Below are 20,219 nucleotides of genomic sequence, written 5' to 3'. Positions count from 1 at the left end.
ATATCACGCGTGCAGGACCGGAGTTATTATTATTATTAAAAACGGTAGTCCGCAAGAAGCTTGCAATACGAGTTGCCTGTGCGCTGATTTGCAGCGAATATAAGAAAAAGAAAAGAAAAATATGGAGCAGGAAATGGTTGGGTAGACTGTGGATTGTGTGTTCTGCAACGAGAGTTGGAGGTAAATACTTAACTTTTCAATGTGCTGCTGTTGTGGATGGCCAAGCAAATGTTTGTGTTTTGTTTCCGTTTGATAGAATTGTAATGTTTATGTGAATGAAGCCATGCTGGCTGATGTTGTGGTCTATAACTCCTCCCCGAATTCCCCGCTGCTCTGTATCTTGCTCTCTCATTGGCTGTCGGTCATCGCCGATGTAGTTTTCAGTCAGAACACTTTTCACACAGCAGGAGTTTGAATCGCCGACAGGTCCAGATATTTAGCATGCCAAATATCTCACGGGCGTCGGCGACTCGTCGGCGATTCTCTCAGATCGCGTCTTTGCTCATTCACACTGCGTGATTGTCACTCGCGTGAACGAGCACCGATTTGCCTGTGATTTCGGGCATTTGTCGGCGATTTCTCAAAACCTGTCGGCGAGGCAAAATCGTGGCTAAAATCGTGCAGTCTGAACTTGGCTTTAGGGAGACATCCAAAACATGTACTGTTGGTGTGCCTCCAGGAACAGGGTTGGGAAGCACTGTACTAGAACACTTAATATATAGACAAAATTTTTGTTTGTTTGTCAATATCCATACTGAACAGTAAGCTTCTTCCTCTCAGGCCAAGTCCTTTATATATTGACTTTTCCATAAGAGATCTTTATGCAAAAGACAAGCACCATGTGACTTGGCCTTCAACTATATACATATATATGCACAAACATACAGTGAGCTAAGCTTCCTTTTAATACTGCACATAAAGGACCACACCTTATACAGAGGCCACGATGCTTTGAATGTGTTAGATATAGATTTTTTTCTTATACTCAGTATTGATGTTGAGTGTTGTCTTTTCAAGACTATCTGTTTAGTCATCCAAACCAGGGAATCTTGCATGCTAATACTAGGCTTTGTTATTGATTTTATTAATTTATGAAATCCCATCTATGTTTGTATCCATCCTTGCGTGTTTGTTTTTTCTTTTATTTCTCATTCACAATATATCACACCATTTGTAGTTCTGTATAGGTAACCATTTTCTCAACTCTAGATTTTTACATTATAGATTTCATTTTATTCAATGTATTTCTGTAGAAGTAGTAGTTTTTTTCTGTATGTTTCTAGAAAAAAATCTCCAAGGTCCTCCTTGTGTCTCTCTTTTTTCACACTTGTATCATGATTCCAATCACTGTTAATGGTTTTGCTCGAGTTTTATCTTTACAAGAAGCATATCTTGAGTTTGCCAAGTAAAGCAATAAGCACTTATTTGCCAGCATGTCCCTCATATTTTCAGTGTAGCTTTAAGTTAAAACATAAGAAATGAACTGAAAAGCTCTAGTGCTTGCTTACATTTCAGTGTGTATATTTAAGAGAAAAAAATGCTCAGTTTGATCAGAACTAGAGAATTCATATCTTTTGTGTGTGAATAAAACATAAGTTATACTGGAGATACAGCGGCTGGCAAAAACATGCCTTTTACTGTTATAGCACTTGTGAACAAAAGAGACACATTCAGTGTAGATTTTCCTCTGTGCATCACCTTTATGGCAGCTGTCCATCCTTATCCTAAATTCAGAAGTTGTTCCATGGATAACATGGAAACTTCATGGAAAGTCAAGCGTTGCTCCATGGAAAACTTTGGATTTGCACATCTGCTTAATTGTAATGCATGTGTCATTTAATCAAATCTTGATTAATGACAATAAAAAGTGATTACTGCCTAAGACAGAATATATTTTTTTCATCTATTTAGTCTTTAAAAGGATTCGTATTTCAAGCTTGTCTTAACTGCATCATGGAGGACACAGTTGCACTAGGGGTGATTCTGTTCATCATGTGAAGCTAGATACAACGCATGTCTTCAAGAAAATTCCTGCTTTTTTTTTTTCTTTTTCTTTTTTTTTTTAAAAAAAAAGCCCACATACGGATAAAACACTTGGTCATTGTGCAGTATTGTCAATTATTTTTAGGGGACATTGATGGTTGTGACACATTGGATCAAACCTGCACACATGACCGGCGGTCGTCTAAAGCCCTGTCCCCCATTTACGAGATGGACCTGGGAGAAGCCCTCGAACAAAGCATGGATGCAGACAGGAGCAATGATCCCCAACAGGAGTCACATTGGGATGGTAAAGGAGTAGAGACAGGGGATGTTAAAGAGGAAGTGGGCAATGGAGACAGTAAATTTGCAGAGAAAGACTGGAGTCTGCTTCGACAGCTACTGTCTGACCAAGAGTCCAATCTGGGCATCATAAACTCAGTCCCAGAGGATTTAAACCTTGCACAGTACCTTATCAAGCAGACACTGTCCTTGTCTCGAGACTGCTTGAATGAACAGGACTACTTGTATCATGAAAAGGACACATTTAAGCGCTGGGCTGAGCTTATTTCTCCACTGGAGGACTCCACCACCAGCATCACTGTGACCAGCTTCTCCCCTGAGGATGCTGCCTCTCCACAGGGCGAGTGGACCATCGTGGAGCTGGAAACACATCACTGATGGCGTCCTGGACTTGAATACAGCCACTGTTTTGATAGGACTATTTGGATTACTGCATCGTTTCCTCCTTTCCGTGCTTCTTATTTGTTTCGGGGAGAAATACAGACCAGTTGCAGCTTAAGTGGAGCGAAGTTACATGTCAATTTGTACTCATTGTACAGGTACTATATGAAGGAGTGGAATAATGACCTCAGTGCAGTTATTTTGCATGTGGGCAATTTTCTAAGTTATACTGTTTACTTGATGGGTGTTGCTTGAATCTTTGTAGAATACCAAAAATGCATTTTCTTGTTGCTCTTTTTGTCTCTGAATGATGACGCTTCTAAAATGAGTTTAGAGAGTATGTAAGTGGTTCTGGTTTACATTTGTTGTATTTAAAACAATAAAAGCCGTGATGTTTGAATTTTGTTGCTGTTTTCTTTTAAAGGTAATAGAATGATGCATTTTTAAAAATTTCTGCCTATATCTTTTTGAATATAAATCAGTAATTTCGTCTATTCAAATAATAACTTTTTTTTTTTTTTTTTTTTGCAAATAATATTGCAAAAACACATTAAAAGCTGTAATTACACAATTATATCCAATTATTATATCCAATCATAAAAAGAGTATGGCAATGATATTTTGTGTTATGGGTTATATGGTTTAATAAAGCAATAAGTCCCAAGAAGCCATGGTTTACAGTGAATTTATAACAGTTAAGGGGCGTTGTTACCCTAAAACCCCCTTAGCTGTTATAACTTCACTGTAAACCAAAGCTTCACGGGGATTATTGCTTTTATAAAACAGTTACCACACAATACAAATATTAAAGCCAAAAAATATGTATCAATGCAACTTTCATGAAGTAAAATCATTAAAAGCCTTCCTTCCGCTAGAAAAAATAGTCCCTGACCGTGAACAGCAACAGAAGTTGCATTTATTACACAGACGCAAATGACAAATGCTTTGACCAGCGCTGTCAGTGTCAGCAGCGCACGGGAAATCCCATTAAATGTTACAAGGACAAGATCGCAGCGTACATTCAAATGGATTTTTTATTATGAACATAGGACTGACCTGAAGGAAAATGCTAAATCTGAATGCAGATACACTCGGTCACTCGATATCTCTCTTACAATACTCTTCTAAGCTTCAGTGAACAAAATCAATAGAGAACAAACATATGTTTACGTTGCTAAGAGTGGTTGCTAAGACACTCAGTGGCGCAGCGATACATGCTGTATGTTTTTGGGAATTTTACAACAGCTTTGAAAGTGGCTCAACCAATCAGAATCAAGGGCCGGAACTATCCGTTTTATAATGTATAAACGGTTAGTTCCTGTCCTTGATTCTGATTGGTCAAATGCTGTGTTTTATTCACAAGAGTGCCTCAGGGATGACGCATTTTTGTAGGCAAAACCCGGAAGCGAGTTAGCATTTCTGGACTTCCGGTTCCAACGCCATAAAGTCTATGGGTTTTTTGAATGGGTTTTTGCTAAATCGCCTGAAATAAGGTCTGTGGTTAATAAAGCCTCTAAATACTTTCACATTTTGATCTATGATATAAAACACACCAGTTATAACCCACTTGTGATTTTTTTAAACTTTTACTGTGTCTTAAAATCGACGGTTGTTAACAAATTGCTAAAAGGGACTACTTCCTTTGGCGGGGACTTTAGACGTCATCATTAAAAACAGGACATTTGGACAGCATTTCTCATGAAAAAGTGGATAAGTATTCATACACAGTGCATATCATAATCAGCGAGCATGTTTGTAAATAAAGTTGTTTTTTAAATACAGTTTGAGGAAGCTTGGTGGTGACGACGTTGATCCGCGACCATGGTGTGCTGTAGTCCGTTTATAGCCTAATGTTAGCCTTTTATATCTGACGACTTTATTTAGGCTTCAAAATCTATAAATGTTGTGTTCACTTGTAAAGATTATATTGACAGACAAAACGTGTAAGTGTCATAACCCTTTGTTAAGCACAGAGCTTATTTTCTGCGATTTTCCAAAAGTCTATGGGAAAAATGCATAGGCTTTCAACCGAGGGAACCCGTGCGCCGCTAACTTCCGGGTTGGCCTACAAAAACGCGTCATCCCTGGGGCACTCTATAAAACACCGCTACAACCGCTTCACCCAACGGTTCTGTGTATCACTACACAACACCCTTAGCAACCACTCTTAGCAACGTAACTGTTCTCAATTGATATTGTTCATTGAATCTTTCTGTAGCCTATTCCAGCAGGGCCTGGCGCTCCCTCTGGCAGCGGCAGGTCGCAGCGTCACTTCCGGTGGCATCGGCAGTTAGGAGAGCTGGACAGGGGCATGGAAGGTCCTTAACCCATCAGCAGGACCAGTATCTGCTCCTTTGTGCAAGGAGGAACAGGATGAGCACTGCCAGAGCCCTACAAAACGACCTCCAGCACACCTCAAAGCCTGACACTGTGTGCTGCTGAATTCCAAAACTAAAGCCCTCCAATACTCATACGCTGTTTTGTCTATACAAACCGCAAACAGCAGCAACATCGTGAAACTCCTAGAAAGACCGTGGCAGCTGCCTGAAGAAATCCGCAGAGTTGGTGGCAGCTGCCACGGATTTTTTCTGGCAGCTGCCACGGATTTCTTCAGGCAGGATATGCGCTTGCTCTCTCTCGCCTATTATGTAGAAGAGTGTTGTGAGAAAAAGATTGAGTGAGCGAGTTTATTACCTGCATTCAGATTTAGCATTTTCCTTCAGGTAAGTCCTATGTTCATAATAAAAAATCTGTTTAAATTTCTGATGTATCATCTTGTCCTTTTAACATTTAAGGGGTTTTCCCGTGACTGACAGCGCTGGTCAAAGCATTTGTCAGTTGCTTCTAGTTCCGTGTTCACAACAATTCATTCTTTTCAATGTAAAAGTCTTGGCTACTGACTGACACACTCAGTCTTTGCCGCCATCTAATGGCATAATAATGTAACTTTTGTTGCTGTTCACGGTCAGGGACTATTTTTTTTCCGGCAGGAAAAGGCTTTAGTGAAAGTTTACTTCATGAGAGTTGCATTGATACATATTTTTGGCTTTAATATTTGTATTGTGTGGTAACCGTTTTATAAAATCAATAAGATACTCGAGGCTAGTGCTGTATCGTGAATAAGTCACAGCTGAAGGTGACTTATTCACGATATACAGCACAGCTTCTCGTACCTTATTGCTTAACCCATTTTGTTTTTATATATTATTACTACCCAATTTATTAAATCAAAAATAAATTGTATCACCTTTATTTGAAAGAGTTGGAAATAAATCTGCAGTTTCATTTTTTTGTGACATCAAATAAAAGCAGGACATAAAACAGCCTAGCTAGATGATTTGGATTTGACTAACAAAAGTAACTGACATTTCGATTGTGCTACACTTACATGACCATTACAAAGACCTTCATCTAAAAATGCTTCAAAACCATACCTTATCACTTCAAACATGAAAATAGCATTTAAGGCCTGTGTATTTCTGTATCTCTTGGACAGTTAAATCAGGACACTGTGGACTTGGAGGACAAAAAAGTTGCCCATGCTATAAATGAGTCTGTTCTCCACTGCTTAGATTAGCTGAGTGTGATAGATGAAGCGCTGAAGGGAAAATCATTCCGTGTTCTTGCAGAGGAAAAGTAAAAGTGTATTTAGAAGAATACAATAAGCAAGCACTTAAGAGCAGAGCAGGCCATCCATAAAATGCTGCTGCTCCAAGAGGTGTACAGTATTGTAAACTTCCCCCCATATAAACAGCTCCAAAGCTTTTTGAATAGATATCCTTTTTACGTAATATTTAAGTTCACTGAAATGAGTGTGGGAAAGTGTGCAATTCTTATTCACTTCATTTGTTACAGAAAGGAGGTGCCAGACCACGTCAGCTAAAAATCTGGGCCAGGGTGACAATAAACAAAACATCAAACAGGTTCTGCGACTACACAGATAATTACAACATAATCAGGTCAGCGTGACAAGAAGAGTGAGAGTTCCTGGAATGTCTCCTAACGAATTTGTGTTAATGTGCTTTTGTCTGGATGTACATACATTTGATTCAAAGCCAAACACTGCTGGAGAAACTGGACCAGGTTCAGGCAAATCCTGACAAACCTACACTGAAAAGGTCTAAAATGCCTGCAGAAAACTATAATGCTGGCATTCTTATTTATTTCTTATTCACTGTTTCAATTGGCGGAGGATATTATATTATAGTATAGTATAATTTCAAACATTTAATGATTTAAATGGGTTCATTTATAATTAACATTAAAATTACCCTCTGATATGCTTGTGGTGGTCTTATCTATCTTTGTCTCCACCTAGTGGAGATATACTGACAGTTCAAGAGGATGACCACAAGAATGGCAGAGAAAAATGCTCTGGTAATGGTAAAAATACTTGTGCTTAACCAAAATCTGTAATGACTCAAAACAAAGTTATTATGTTAGGAGATCCATGGAGACCTTCCCATGTAATTTTGCAAGGTACTTTTTAGAAGAATATCCAATGTTAAAAAATGCTTTTGATGGGAAAAGCAGAGATTATTATTAGTGGATTGAGTGTAAAAACTGGATGTTCATACCACTGATTGTATAATAGAATTATAAGTGTCACTCAAACTTTTTATTTATTATTTTCCCTTGGAAGAACTTACACTAATGTAATGTAATGTAATGACACCTCCCTAATATGATAATGAGACACAGCCCATTAGCAACCGCAACTTCGAGCAACTGAGGAGGCTGATGGTGCAAGTTACTTAATCTCCATCTCATCCGTTCTCTTATAAAACACAGTAATCCTCTTTAGAATTATGACACCCGCTGCCGTTCAGCTAAACTCATTTGTCTTTTTAATTGCAAGTGAAGTTTCTAAAGTTTCACTGTCGGGAGGAATTTAGTCTGAAGCAGATGGAATGAAGATGTAGCGAAGGTTGGGCCTGCAGCAGCTGCAGCTGAAGAAGAATAAAGTGGACATCCTTATTTATTCCTCATTTCCTGTGAGAGAAATAGTCACTTTCCTTTAGAAAGTTCAGAAAATGCCATAATAATAAACCAGCCCATAAAGCATCCAAGTTCTTTCAAAAAATCATTTCACTTTTCAGCTGTGATATTGACAAGAATGAGAAATTACTAAGTGTGTTAGGTGGAGAGACTTTAATATTTTGGACAAATGACAGTTTAGATTGGTCAGTGTTAATGTAAAACTCCAAGATGATATATTTGCCTTAAACTTTTTTTTTTTTCATCTATTTCTTTTTCTATGTGTTTACAACACCTCAAAATGTTTTGCCTTGTATGTCAAGCTACTTTTAACTATAACTTGATATGACAATATCAAAGCAAATAAAGGAAGCTTTTTACACTGAAGCACACGCCTGAGGCCCTGAGTCTAAATTTGCCTATTTTCCTTTAATCAGTAGATCTTATTGGTGATGGGACAATACTCCCAGTGTTCAGATATAAAGTCAAGTGTGGGTTCAGTTGGTGTGACAAAGCCCACATACACACATACACAATTGCAGTTCATATTAGAAACAGAAACTTAGAATAACCCACAGTTCTGGCAGGCCTGAAATAATTTGACTATTTTATATGTGTATATTTTAAACACACACACACACAGTCAAACCAAAATTTATTCAGACACCTTGAACATTTCATTCATTAATAGGCCTACAGTTTATTCACTAATGGTAATAAAATATGACAAATGTGTCAGAAAAAATGAATCTTAATTATGTCAGATAACACTTAAGCAAAACATGGTCAGGTCAAAGTGTCTGAATAATTTTTGGTTCCAAATTTTTATCAATTTTACTGGTAGTCCACATTATGAAGAGTTTTTGGGTATCAAAAATGTCAGAATAATTTTTGGTTTGACTGTATATATATATATATAGGGCTGTCAAAAATAGCGCGTTAACGACGTTAATTAGTTGTTTGTTGTTAATTACGTCAATTTTTTTAACGCATTTCACGCATGCGCAGTGTGACAAATTATTCAGGTCAGGAAAGTCAGGGAAGTGGATTCAAATATAAAAAGAATGATGATGGTACAGTTAACAAGTACAAGGTTATTTGCAAGATTTGTAACAAGGAGTTTCAATTTCACCGGAGCTGTTCAAGCTTGTATGGTAAATCCTACCCATGCAGGTAAATCAGTCTGTAACTTATCAAATAACATTGCTTTGATTATTTTCTGGAATGAATTAAACCAAGTCGAGTGTTTATTTCGTCAGACAAGACGAAATATGTTCGTCAACGACCTTTTTTTCCATGACTAAAACGAGACGATGGCAAGACTGCACCACTGTCCAAAAACGCTCACTAAGACTAAATTAACATGAATTTGACGAAAAAAGACGAGACGAAAATGTTTTGCATAAAATAAAAACTAAGATAAAATCTCTCTTAATTTTCGTCTACAATCGTCTCTGCTTTTTCATCAGCTGTTACACCTTTAAAATATTCAGAACGAGTTCGGATCCCGCTTATTACATTGCTACCTACCAAATAAATCAATAATTTGACACAAAATTATGATTTAAAAAGGAGTTTGATTTAAAAACGATTGTATTGCTTCCGCTAAAGAAAATAGTGCGCTCCGTCTCTACGGTTAGAATCCTGTGTTCATGGCAACGCTCTGTTTTTCGTGGCGACGGTGTGTTATAGTTAGCAGCGGTCTGTTATCAAGAAACTAACAAAAAAAGATATGTGAATGACTAAATATGACTAAAACTAACAAGGACATTTGGCACAAGACTAAGACTAAGACTAAATTAACTGTTATTTATGTTATTTATCTTTTGGTATGCATTTCAGAAAAAAAAATGGTTAGGATTCAGGTGTAATTGCAAATAGTGATTAATCCTGATTAATCCACTGAAAATTCTGATTAATTTGATTAAAAATGTTAATCATTTGACAGCCCTAATATATATATATATTGTGTGTGTGTGTGTGTGTATGTGTGTGTGTGTTTTAATAAAAGTATTAAATATCAAATGTTTAATAAAATTGCTTTTTAATTATTATTTTCACTCATTTATTTGTATATAAATAATTTATTTAAACTTATTTTGGATACATATATAGTTTTAAAATGAACGAGGTTGCAGGTAAAACCCAACATTGTTCACATTTTGTTGGCTTTATATTATCAGTTTTTTTTTTTTTTTTTTAGTTTGTTTTAGTAATTTTGATTTCTGCTTTTTGTCATTTATATTGTTTCTATATAGCTTTAACTAATTTTATTTCAGTTTTAATTTCAGTAATTTTAGTTCTTCATCTTATTTATTTCAGTTAGTTGTCAAGTTTTCAACTAATATTTATATTTTATTTCAGCTTTATTTCAATTACTGAAAATTGTTTTAGTTTTACTAAACAATAACAACGCTGACACCACAGTAAGTAAACACAACCTTTACATTCACATTAACATCAACTTTTACATTTTACATTCACAAAAGTATGGCAGAACTCCAGAATCTAAAGATCCCTGAATCCTACACTTATTAAACTGTAATATTCACCAGTTACTTAACATAATTAAGCCAATAAAGTGCTCATGCTGTCCCAGATACTGAAACTCCTGTCCCAGCATGTGAGGAGGACACCCATCCTTTGTCTCCTGCTGACCATACATGCTATAGCAACAGTGTTCGTGATTCATCACAAGACTGTTTCATTACTAAGTGACTACACTGTCCTCAGTAAGAACTAGAACATGGAAGGAAACACTCTTGACAGAGCCAGGGCTTCTTTGATAAATAGCCTATGGCAACTTAAGACCATTTATTTTTTGTACTTATTGACATGGAAAGCTGCTGTGCTCTGTGCTGTGGCGCTATCGGGTAGAAGAGAGAGTCTTAAAGTCCTAAAGTGTGTTCAGATCTTCATAAATTATGTGAGAGACACAACTGCACTGTAAACATTTTAAAATCCTCATTAAATTATGATTAGCTTTCTTGGGAACCTATATGTGAGAGATTTAAAAAAAGATTTTGTTGATCCTGGAACAACATTCCTGTCCAAAAATGTATTCCCAACCCTTAAACCTACTGTAACCCTACATATAAGTTCTCCCTTCAATCAGAAGGAAATGATATAACACTGATGTAGAAGCACCTAACCCCTAAGCCTAAACTTGACATAAACTGTAAACTTGTCCCTTAAATCTAAATGGTTGATTGGAATGTTGTTCCAAGATCAACAAAGATGTTGATCGAGGAACATGTTGCACTTGGTGAAATCAGGTTCTGCATCTGACAGCACTTACCTAGAGTTTATGATCAATAAACTGTAGAAGAAGAAATGTGTTCGAAAGTAGATGGAGAAGTGCAGTGCAAGTGCCTTCTGGTATTGTGTAAAAATGATATTTAACAGGAGCATTCATTGACCAAAAGTGTTTTTAAAGTTGAGTTCCCCAGAATACCTAGTTGTATTGTCCATCAGTGCGTGAAGTGTAAAAGGCCGTGTTGCTGAAGGCTGTGAATCAGGCTGGTCTCATGACTGCCACGACTCTCTATTCACTCTTTGTTTGTTTGCCTGCAGGCTAAATTTGCTCTCGATAACAAGTATAAAAGAACACCATCTTCTCCTTCCTATCAAAGAGAATACTTTCAGTTACAGAACTGCTGCGGATGATACAGAAGACTTGGGAAAAGAGGCAAGCATTAGGAAAAAAAAATGCAATGGGAAACTATCACAGGAAACAAAATGACAAGGTGTTCGGTTGAACATCATTGTCTTTCTTGAATTATTTTGTACAAAGTAGCAGGGAAATCAGGCTTAGTATAGGTAAAAAATTATTCCATCTGGAGTCTTTATACTAGCATTCTAGAGTTTGACTGTGTGCTGCTTTTGTACACTGGCCACTAACAGAGAGGATGAGTAAGTGTAAGAGAGATCTGAGTGAGAGAGAGAAAGAACGGTTGCTCATCCGCAGGGCCAGCGGAGCCAACGCCTCTCAGCTGGCTCATATGGAGAAGATGCTACAAGAAACCAAAGGCCTGCTGGAGAAGAAGACAGAGCCGGATTCAGATAGCAAAGCCTGTGGTGACACTATGGGTATGTATATAACTATCTGTAACACTTTACAATAAGGTTCATTAGTTAGCATGAACTAATAATGAACTGCACTTCTACAGCATTTATTAATCTTTGTTAATGTTAATTTCAACATTTCCTAATACATTATTAAAATTAAGAGTTATATTTGTTAACATTAGTTAATGCAACTAAGATGAACAAACAATGATCTGCTGTATTTTTAACTAACGTTAACAAAGATTAACAAATACAGTAACAAATGTATTGCTTGCGGTTAGTTAATGTTAACAAATGAACCTTATTGTAAAATGTTATCGAACTATCTTCAAATGTAATGCCTGTGAATGTGAGCCTTGCATTACTAAGTCAAAATAATGTAACTACAAAAAGTACTTTGTTTTTTCTTGTTTTACAGTATAAATATCTTAAAACAAGAAACATTTTCTTGGGATATATCTATAGGCAATGAATTAAAAAAATATATATCAAAGTGATACACAACATACAAAAATCATTTTCCACTAGAAATATCTAAACATTCTTAAAGGTGCAATGTGTAAATTTTAGGAGGATCTATTGACAGCACAAACCAATATAATATACATAACTATGTTTTCAGTGGTGTATAAAGACATTACATAATGAACCGTTATGTTTTTATTATCTTAGAATGAGCCATTTATAGCTACGTTTAGCTACATTTTCATTAGTGAGCGTTTAGCGCACTGTTTATGTGGCCCAGGCGCTCCGTGTTTTAACCGCTTGCAGCGCCTCGCGTTTTTGCAGGAGCGCTCTGAGCGCCTGAAGTTGAAAAAAAAGCAACGCCCGACATCATTCGCGTTTTTTTCCATTGTCCAATCGAATGAATGGAGAGGCAGGCCTTCCGTTGTGCTGACGAAAGTTTACAGTTGCTTGGACACTGCAATGATGGAGGAGAAACTTGTTGTGGCTGTCGCGGGTTACCCGGAGATGTAAATAATATGACAGTTTAACAGCAAACCAAAGAGCGCCCGCGCTACATTGACAGGACAGCTGATTCAGTGGTTGACGAGCAACTCAAAAAAATAATTCTAAAATCAAAAGAAAAAAAAAAAAGGCAGTGCAAGCCCCTTCTGTCTGATCGCCTTACGCGTTAAATCGCCATTTTGCGCCGATATGTTTCTACAGTAGCCCTAACCGGACAAACTGCTCTACAGAGCACGTTTGCTTGACCAGCTTCTCTCTGCTGTCTCAGACAAAAAAAAAAAAAAAACTTTTTGCACTGCATTTCCCTCTTTTTAATACTCAGCTAACAGGGAACATTCTCATAAGGTTTAAAGTTATGAACAAACATTGTTCCAGTAATTTAAATAGAATGTTTGTTAAAACTTATCTGGTCTTTTTTATTGTTCTCAAAATGGTAGCACAAAAACATGGAACTTTGGACAGTCGTTTAACGTTTTTAAAATGGTAGGCTATTACTTGTTTCAGAATGTTGAGATCATGTAGAAGTAACTTTCTCCGTAATGTTTGCAAAATAATAAAATGGAATGTTCCATTAATTTCTGTATAACCACGAAAAAACTTTTTAAAGTTGTCTTGAAATAGAAGTTGCAATAGTCTTATTATGTAGGATGGGACTTGATTTTGTCTGTCAGGAATGTATTGGATTGTTGTTGCTTGCTATCTTCAGAGAACATTCACAAATATTTTCATCACTTAATGGAAATGGTAAGAAAATGTTCCCAGAAATCTTATACAGGCTATATTTCACGATTTTCATTTTGACAAATGAATGTGTATTCAGTGTTTTTGCTCTGGTCTTAGTGTCTGATCTGGAGCAGAAGGTCCAGCGCAGCAAGCGAGACCGTCGTAACTCCCTCCATCGCACACAGCTGCTGGAGAGTCAGATGAAGACGGTTCGCGGTGAGCTCGTGGGCACGCTGGACCACCTGGAGGAACTGCGCAACATATTGCGACGCTCACAGCAGAAATCAGAAGAACGGGATGCAGCCATGCAAAAACTTGCTGCAGGCCTGAGGTGAGACACCACCTGTCCACCTTCAGGTCATGGGTTACCAAACCGCTCATCGTGAAGACTTTGAGACACCACTGTTCATCTGAAATATTTGTTTGACTGCGCATCCAGAATGACATAATTTTTCACATTGGCTCACACATTCCTGTGCAACCAAATGCTGTCGTAATATCTCTGGTAAATAATTAAAGCAAGCCACAATTATTTAAAGGGCGTGTTTACCCTCCAAAGATAGACACAGTTCTCTCATTTGGTTGCCAAGATCTCTGATGTGTGTGTATCGTAGCATCCTGTTGTTATTTCCTGTTTTCACTGAAATGTAGCCTTAAACCACAATTTACAATTTAAGTACATAGACATCCACTCAATGTCCTGTTAACTTGTGAAATAAATTTCACACCCTGTCATTTTTGACACGTTATGGTAACAATTAACCGTGTGTGTGATGGCTTCAGGCAAGTGTTTTTTTGTTTGTTTTTTTTTCACTGGATTTGTTTTGTAAGACAAAACAGATTGTGTACATTGTCTTAAGTTGCTTTATATGTGGTATAAGGAAAGTGTCAAATGTGTCCAGCATTTCTTGATATGGATGCTTTAGTCACCTATATTCATAGCTGCTTTTGCCTTATTATTAATTATAAGGTTTATTCCTGTGAACTTTTACATGATTTGTAATATTACAGTAGCCTACATGCTTTTTCAACATTATTTTTAATCACCAATTCAGTAATGTAGGTACACTTTAAAGATTGTGTGTGTTTATGATTTTATTCATTAAAATATTGATATGTCCTCTAGGTTGTACTTTATGAAAAGAAAACAGAAACTTTATATCCATTTCAGTTGTGGATTTCCTCCCCTTATATCCTAAAGATCACTTTTTCATGTTGCTTTGAGGAGCTTTAGTATAAGATTCAATCCTAAATCTACTTTTCAGATCCTCTGCTTTGACTGAAGTTCTCTCATACTTCATGACCTCATTCCCCTCTTGGTAGTGAGATATAACATCACCGACTGACCTGTCCTCACTTCACCTTGGGTTGAAATGGGTTAGTTCACCCAAAAATGAAAATGATGTCATTAATGACTCACCCTTATGTCGTTCCAAACCCGTAAGACCTCCGTTCATCTTCGGAACACAGTTTAAGGTATTTTAGATTTAGTCCGAGAACTTTCTGTCCCTCCATTGAAAATGTTTGTATGGTATACTGTCCATGTCCAGAAAGGTAATAAAAACATCATCAAAGTAGTCCATGTGACATCAGTGGATTAGTTAGAATTTTTTGAAGCATCTAAAATACATTTTGGTCCAAAAATAACAAAAACTACAACTTTATTCAGCATTGTCTTCTCTTCCGGGTCTGTTGTCAATCCGCGTTCTAAAATACTAAATACCTAAAATACCTTAAACTGTGTTCCGAAGATGAACGGAGGTCTTACGGGTTTGGAACGACATAAGGGTGAGTCATTAATGACATAATTTTCATTTTTGGGTGAACTAACTCCGAACCACGGCTCCGAAAATGGCAATAAAAACAAACTGGTGCAGCCTGGACAACAAATCATAATAAACATGCTCCAGCCAATAACTGACAAAAATTATTTTAAATGCGCGTTCATGACTGTTTCAGGAAGCACGGAGGGGAGGGGGAGGAGGAGGAGGAGGGAGGGTCTAGCTAGCCTCTGTTTTGTTTGACAACACTTCGAATGTCAACAGGAAGTTACACCGCCCAGGATCACTTAGAGCACCTTTAATTGTGGGTTTGCCCAGCAGTTTTTGAGATTTTTAGGATTCCCTCGTTCAAATAGATAGGACTTGGTCATGGATACCGGAATAGTTGCACAGAGGCGTTGCAAATATGGCCGCCAAGTGAACAGACTTTACTTTAAAGGGACTTTGGCTTAGATTAAGCTATGATTAGGCCTTAGTTCAATTAGGACAATTAAGTAACTTTTATAAATGTGCCTTAGAAAAAAAATCACTGGTGATGTGCATCTTTTAAGATCTGTCAGTGCAAGGCTTAAGCCTTTTCTGTGAATTTGGGCAGTGGTTTAATGCCCATCACAAATAAATCACTAAAAATATGACCCTAAACATTTCCTATACATACTACAATTAAATGTATGAATGAAAATGGGAAAAAAAAAGATATAGTAACTGCTTATTAATTTGTTCTCTTTTTTTAGTTAAACTGTGGCCATGTTGTATACAAATCTGTTCCCTCATTTTAATTTAGTTAAATCGTGGCCATGATTTTCGAAAAAGATTAAACAAATTAGTATGTCGATTTAACTAAAATGAGGGTATTCTTAATTTGTGGCCATGCCACAATATCTTTTTTAGTGCAAACAGATTTAAATGCAAACAGATTTAGATGGTTGTTTTCTCCTTTTTTTGTACCAACTGAAGTTTTCTAACTGCCTCACACAGTTCTTGTAGTGTATTAACTCTTTCCCGCCAGCGTTTTTAAAAAAAAGTTGTCAGCCACTGCCAACATTTTTATCATTTTCAGAAAAATGTAATGGTCCCCAGAATATGTTGTTTTATGCATATCTTAACATGCAATATATCAAAAGAAAGAACAGAGCCTCTGCTTAAAAAAATAATAATAATAATAATAATTTTAGCTTCATGAATTCTTTTTTTTTTATTAACACCTGAATGTGATTACATTTCATAAAAAAAGCAACATTTTGAACAAAAAGAAAATCATATTTTCCCAAAGCATAAGCAATGCTTTTATCACTTGTTTCTACTCCTTTTTTTGCCTGTTTTGATTGTGAGATTCTCTACTTTTTTACAAGATAGCGCCCCCTACCATATAACAGTGCAGGAACTGTTGTCTCATAAATGATGGAAAATTATGTCAAACAGATACCAAACAGATCTCGCCCCCCATTTACTACCATAGTAGGAAAAATAAATAGTCAGTGGGGGGCAAGATCTGTTTGGTTACTGACATTCTTTCAGATATCTTCTTTTGTGTGCAGCAGAAGAAAGAAATTCATACAGGTTTGGAACTACTTGAGGGTGAGTAAATGATGACAGAATGGAGTTTTTGAGGTGGAGCTGGAAAAACTGTACCCAGAAAGTGTGCTTTTAAATCAAATAAGAAAAACTGGTATGAAAATAAAAGGAATTCAATGCATGCTCTCAAGTTATGTTTATTTTTTTGTTTTTTAATTGTTGAAAATGTGCATACGTTTAGATAGGGTCTAAGTTGTAAGGTCATGTGCAGGGCAGTGAGAACATGGACTGTTGAATCCAAGTAATCTTATGGGATATATAAATTGAATCTTTAGTATTCCAAAAATTGCATTATGCCTATGTCAGGTTCCCTCTGGCAGTCATTATGAATCTCAGAATATCAACTTATCTGTTAGCTGATAAGCATCAACAGTACAGAACTCTGGATGGCATGTGAATGAATATCATCAATAATATTATTAATATATACTAAAATCTCAGGTGCTTTATCCAAACCAAACTCTCTAATTACATTATAAACCCTCTCAGGTCACTGCTCAGAGAATGGAATATTACAATATTGGAGACTGTAGAACTTGGGTCATTCTCAGGCAACATGCCACTTGTGCTCATTTCTTTTATTTTTATTATTTTGTAATTATAATGGTGATGAAAGCAAATAGTCTGATATTATAAAAGAAAAACAAACATTTAAAAAAATATTTATTAGTGTGTGATCCATTCACACCTTTATTAAATGTGTGAATGGATCCTTACAGAAGAGTTTCAATTGCAAATCTATCTATATGTTTACCAACTTCAAAGAGTATGTTTAATAATTTTTTTAATGTTCTACTCATACTATGGTCTCCCTGAAATGTTTTATGGTCATCACTGTCATAATAATGTAATGAGTACTTGTTTTTCATGTGGTATAATGTGTCTTGTAGTGTGAATTAAAATCAAGAGTTGGATCTATTGCTGAAAAAAAAAAAAAATGTAAATAACCTTGTCTTGTGGATTTAAGAGTGAGATGAAACATTTGGAAGAGGACCTGCAAACAATGAATGCAAAGAATGAGAGATAAAAAGATTTTAGATTTAGAAACACACTCATCCAAAACCTCCACACACTACCAGCAGCACCAGACACCACTATTCATGCCGATACATGCTCAGACTATGCAGGAAACTTGCATGAATTTTATGCAACACTGCAGTGCACCTATGAGATGTTGTGTGTATGTTTATTTGTTGTATTTTATGTGGATGTGCTGAAGGAAGATTGAGTGTATGCTAAGTGTCAAATTTTTATTGTGTTATGTTTGTTAAGAAACATAGTCATGAAAATGTACAATTAAGTAGCCTTTTATTATATTAATGTTATATTATGTGCGAGTACACTTTTAAGATTTGAAGTACAAGTGTACATTTGAAACATATTTTAGCGCACTTCTTTTTCACAAGGCTGGCCCTAATCCAATCTGCATACATAAAGGGTATTAGACTCATTAAATGTATGGTTTTTCACTTTTTGTTATACTGGTTGAAACTGTATTAACATCCTGATAGCAATCAATAATAGATGTGGTCCCAATATAAAATTAAATGTGCATATATCTTCTGTGGAAGTCTCAGGACCAAAAAATGTTCATCCAATAATTGCATTCAGTCCGAATGCAATGATAGGATGTCCTATCTGCCTGTCAACCTGTATTTGCATACCTCCGCACACCCTGCTTGCGGTAGCCATCAGCGTGTTTCATGAAGCTAAGCGTTGTAGACAGACAGTTGCGTGGCTTTGGAGAGTGCTCTGAGGAGTGGGATCGTATGCTTTCAAAGCTAGCTTGCTATTGCTAGCCTCTCCGAAGTTGCCTACCCTACCTTTAAAGGGATAGTTCACCCAAAAATGAAAATCATCTCATTATTTACTCACCCTTAAGCCATCCTAGGTGTATATGACTATATTCTTTCAGATAAACATAATCGGAGATATATTTAAAAATATCCTTAGTCCTCCAAGGTTTATAATGGTTGTGAATGGGAACCCAAATCTAAAAAAAAGAAATGCATCTATCCATAAAAATAAAATATATCCATACGACTCCAGAGGGTTAATAAAGGCCTTTTGAAGCAAAGGGATGCGTACTTGTAAGAAAAACATCCATATTTAAAACTTTCGAAATTCAAATAACTAGCTTCTGCCAGACGACCGTACGCATACTGCGCAAGTTGACTGGCTAATTATTTAAATTTATAAAGTTTTAAATATGGATATTTTTCTTACAAAAACGCATTCAAAAGGCCTTCATTAACCCTCTGGAGTCGTATGGATAACTTTTTTTATGGATGGATGCATTTTTTTTTTTTTTTTTTTTTTTTTTTTACATTTGGGTTCCCATTCACAACCATTATAAACCTTGGAGAACTAAGGATATTTTTAAAATATATTTCCGATTGTTTTTCTCTGAAAGAAGATATACACCTAGGATGGCTTGAGTGTGAGTAAATCATGCATGGGATAATTTTCATTTTTGGGTGAACTATTCCTTTACCTTTAATGAAAAAGCAAAAATACACAGATGACCAGAGCTATTAGATTAAACTATATAGCTTTTAGACATATGATTCTTTATAAATATAGGCATATGGAAACTTAATAAGACAAGGCTTAAGCTTAATCCCAGACTAAAATACATGTCTGAGCTGTTTTAACTGAAAGCACTGAAATATGTCAGTGTCATTGTTTTGTCTCAAGATGGACACCAGTTAATTTTTTTTTTTCTAAGACACTTTTATAAAAGACACTTAAATGCCCTAATTTAACAAAGGACTAATTTTGGCTTAATTTAAGCCCTGTCTGTGAAACCGGGCCTATGAATGCCATGCATTAGAAAACAACCTTTCCAAGTATAATATTTTATTCAAAAAAGATAGCACAAGCACACATTTCAAGCAAAGCATTTAAAAATGCTATATTATAGCTATATTATTCAAACATCTTATAAGTTAACAACACCTCTGTTATAGGGCACCTGTGTCCTACTTCATGCATCCACTAAAATTACTTTAGGCCAGTTAGGTAAATATTGCAAAAATGGCTAAGAATGGTTAGATCTGATAATTTCTTTGCAAATACCACTTGGTTTAATATTTTTGTATCTAATGCAATGACATTCATTTACAGTATGTAAGTGGGGACTTAAAGAGTTAGTTCACCCAAAAATGAAAATTCTGTCATTAATTACTCACCCTCATGCCGTTCCACACCCGTAAGACCTTCGTTAATCTTCAGAACACAAATTAAGATATTTTTGTTGAAATCCGAAGACTCAGTGAGGCCTCCATAGCCAACAATGACATTTTCTCTCCTAAGATCCATTAATGTACTAAAAACATATTTAAATCAGTTCATGTGAGTACAGTGGTTCAATATTAATATTATAAAACGACGAGAATATTTTTGGTGTGCCAAAAAAACAAAATAACAACTTATTTAGTGATGGCCGATTTCACAACACTG

The 20,219-nt window shown here is 36.1% G+C and overlaps 2 protein-coding genes across 2 annotated transcripts in view; both read left to right on the top strand.

Annotated features, from left to right (window-relative positions):
- The window catches only part of btbd8 (BTB domain containing 8), a 39,485-nt gene extending 36,421 nt beyond the window's left edge, over positions 1–3,064 (top strand). The window contains exon 19 of the mRNA XM_048199600.1: positions 2,129–3,064. Coding sequence (XP_048055557.1) covers positions 2,129–2,661 — 533 coding nt within the window. The 3' untranslated portion in view covers positions 2,662–3,064. The remainder of the gene's footprint in view (positions 1–2,128) is intronic.
- A 6,866-nt stretch (positions 3,065–9,930) lies between these two features.
- Positions 9,931–14,521, top strand: si:ch73-389b16.1. Its single transcript, XM_048199598.1, has 2 exons — positions 9,931–11,730; positions 13,519–14,521. Exons 1-2 carry the CDS (start codon positions 11,550–11,552, stop codon positions 13,734–13,736), a joined length of 399 nt encoding a protein of 132 aa, XP_048055555.1. The 5' UTR covers positions 9,931–11,549; the 3' UTR covers positions 13,737–14,521.
- Positions 14,522–20,219: the final 5,698 nt, after the last annotated feature.

The sequence above is a fragment of the Megalobrama amblycephala genome, linkage group LG8 (genome assembly GCF_018812025.1).
Source record: "Megalobrama amblycephala isolate DHTTF-2021 linkage group LG8, ASM1881202v1, whole genome shotgun sequence".
NCBI lineage: Eukaryota > Metazoa > Chordata > Actinopteri > Cypriniformes > Xenocyprididae > Megalobrama > Megalobrama amblycephala.
The sequence above is the reverse complement of the archived record's forward strand: the minus strand, read 5'-3'. Positions and strand labels throughout refer to the sequence as shown.

Coding starts and splice junctions, on each gene's coding strand:
- si:ch73-389b16.1 (XM_048199598.1), top strand. CDS start 11,550: ATGAGTAAGTGTAAGAGAGATCTGAGTGAGAGAGAGAAAGAACGGTTG. Junction 11,731..13,518: donor AGCCTGTGGTGACACTATGG/GTATGTATATAA, acceptor CTCTGGTCTTAG/TGTCTGATCTGGAGCAGAAG.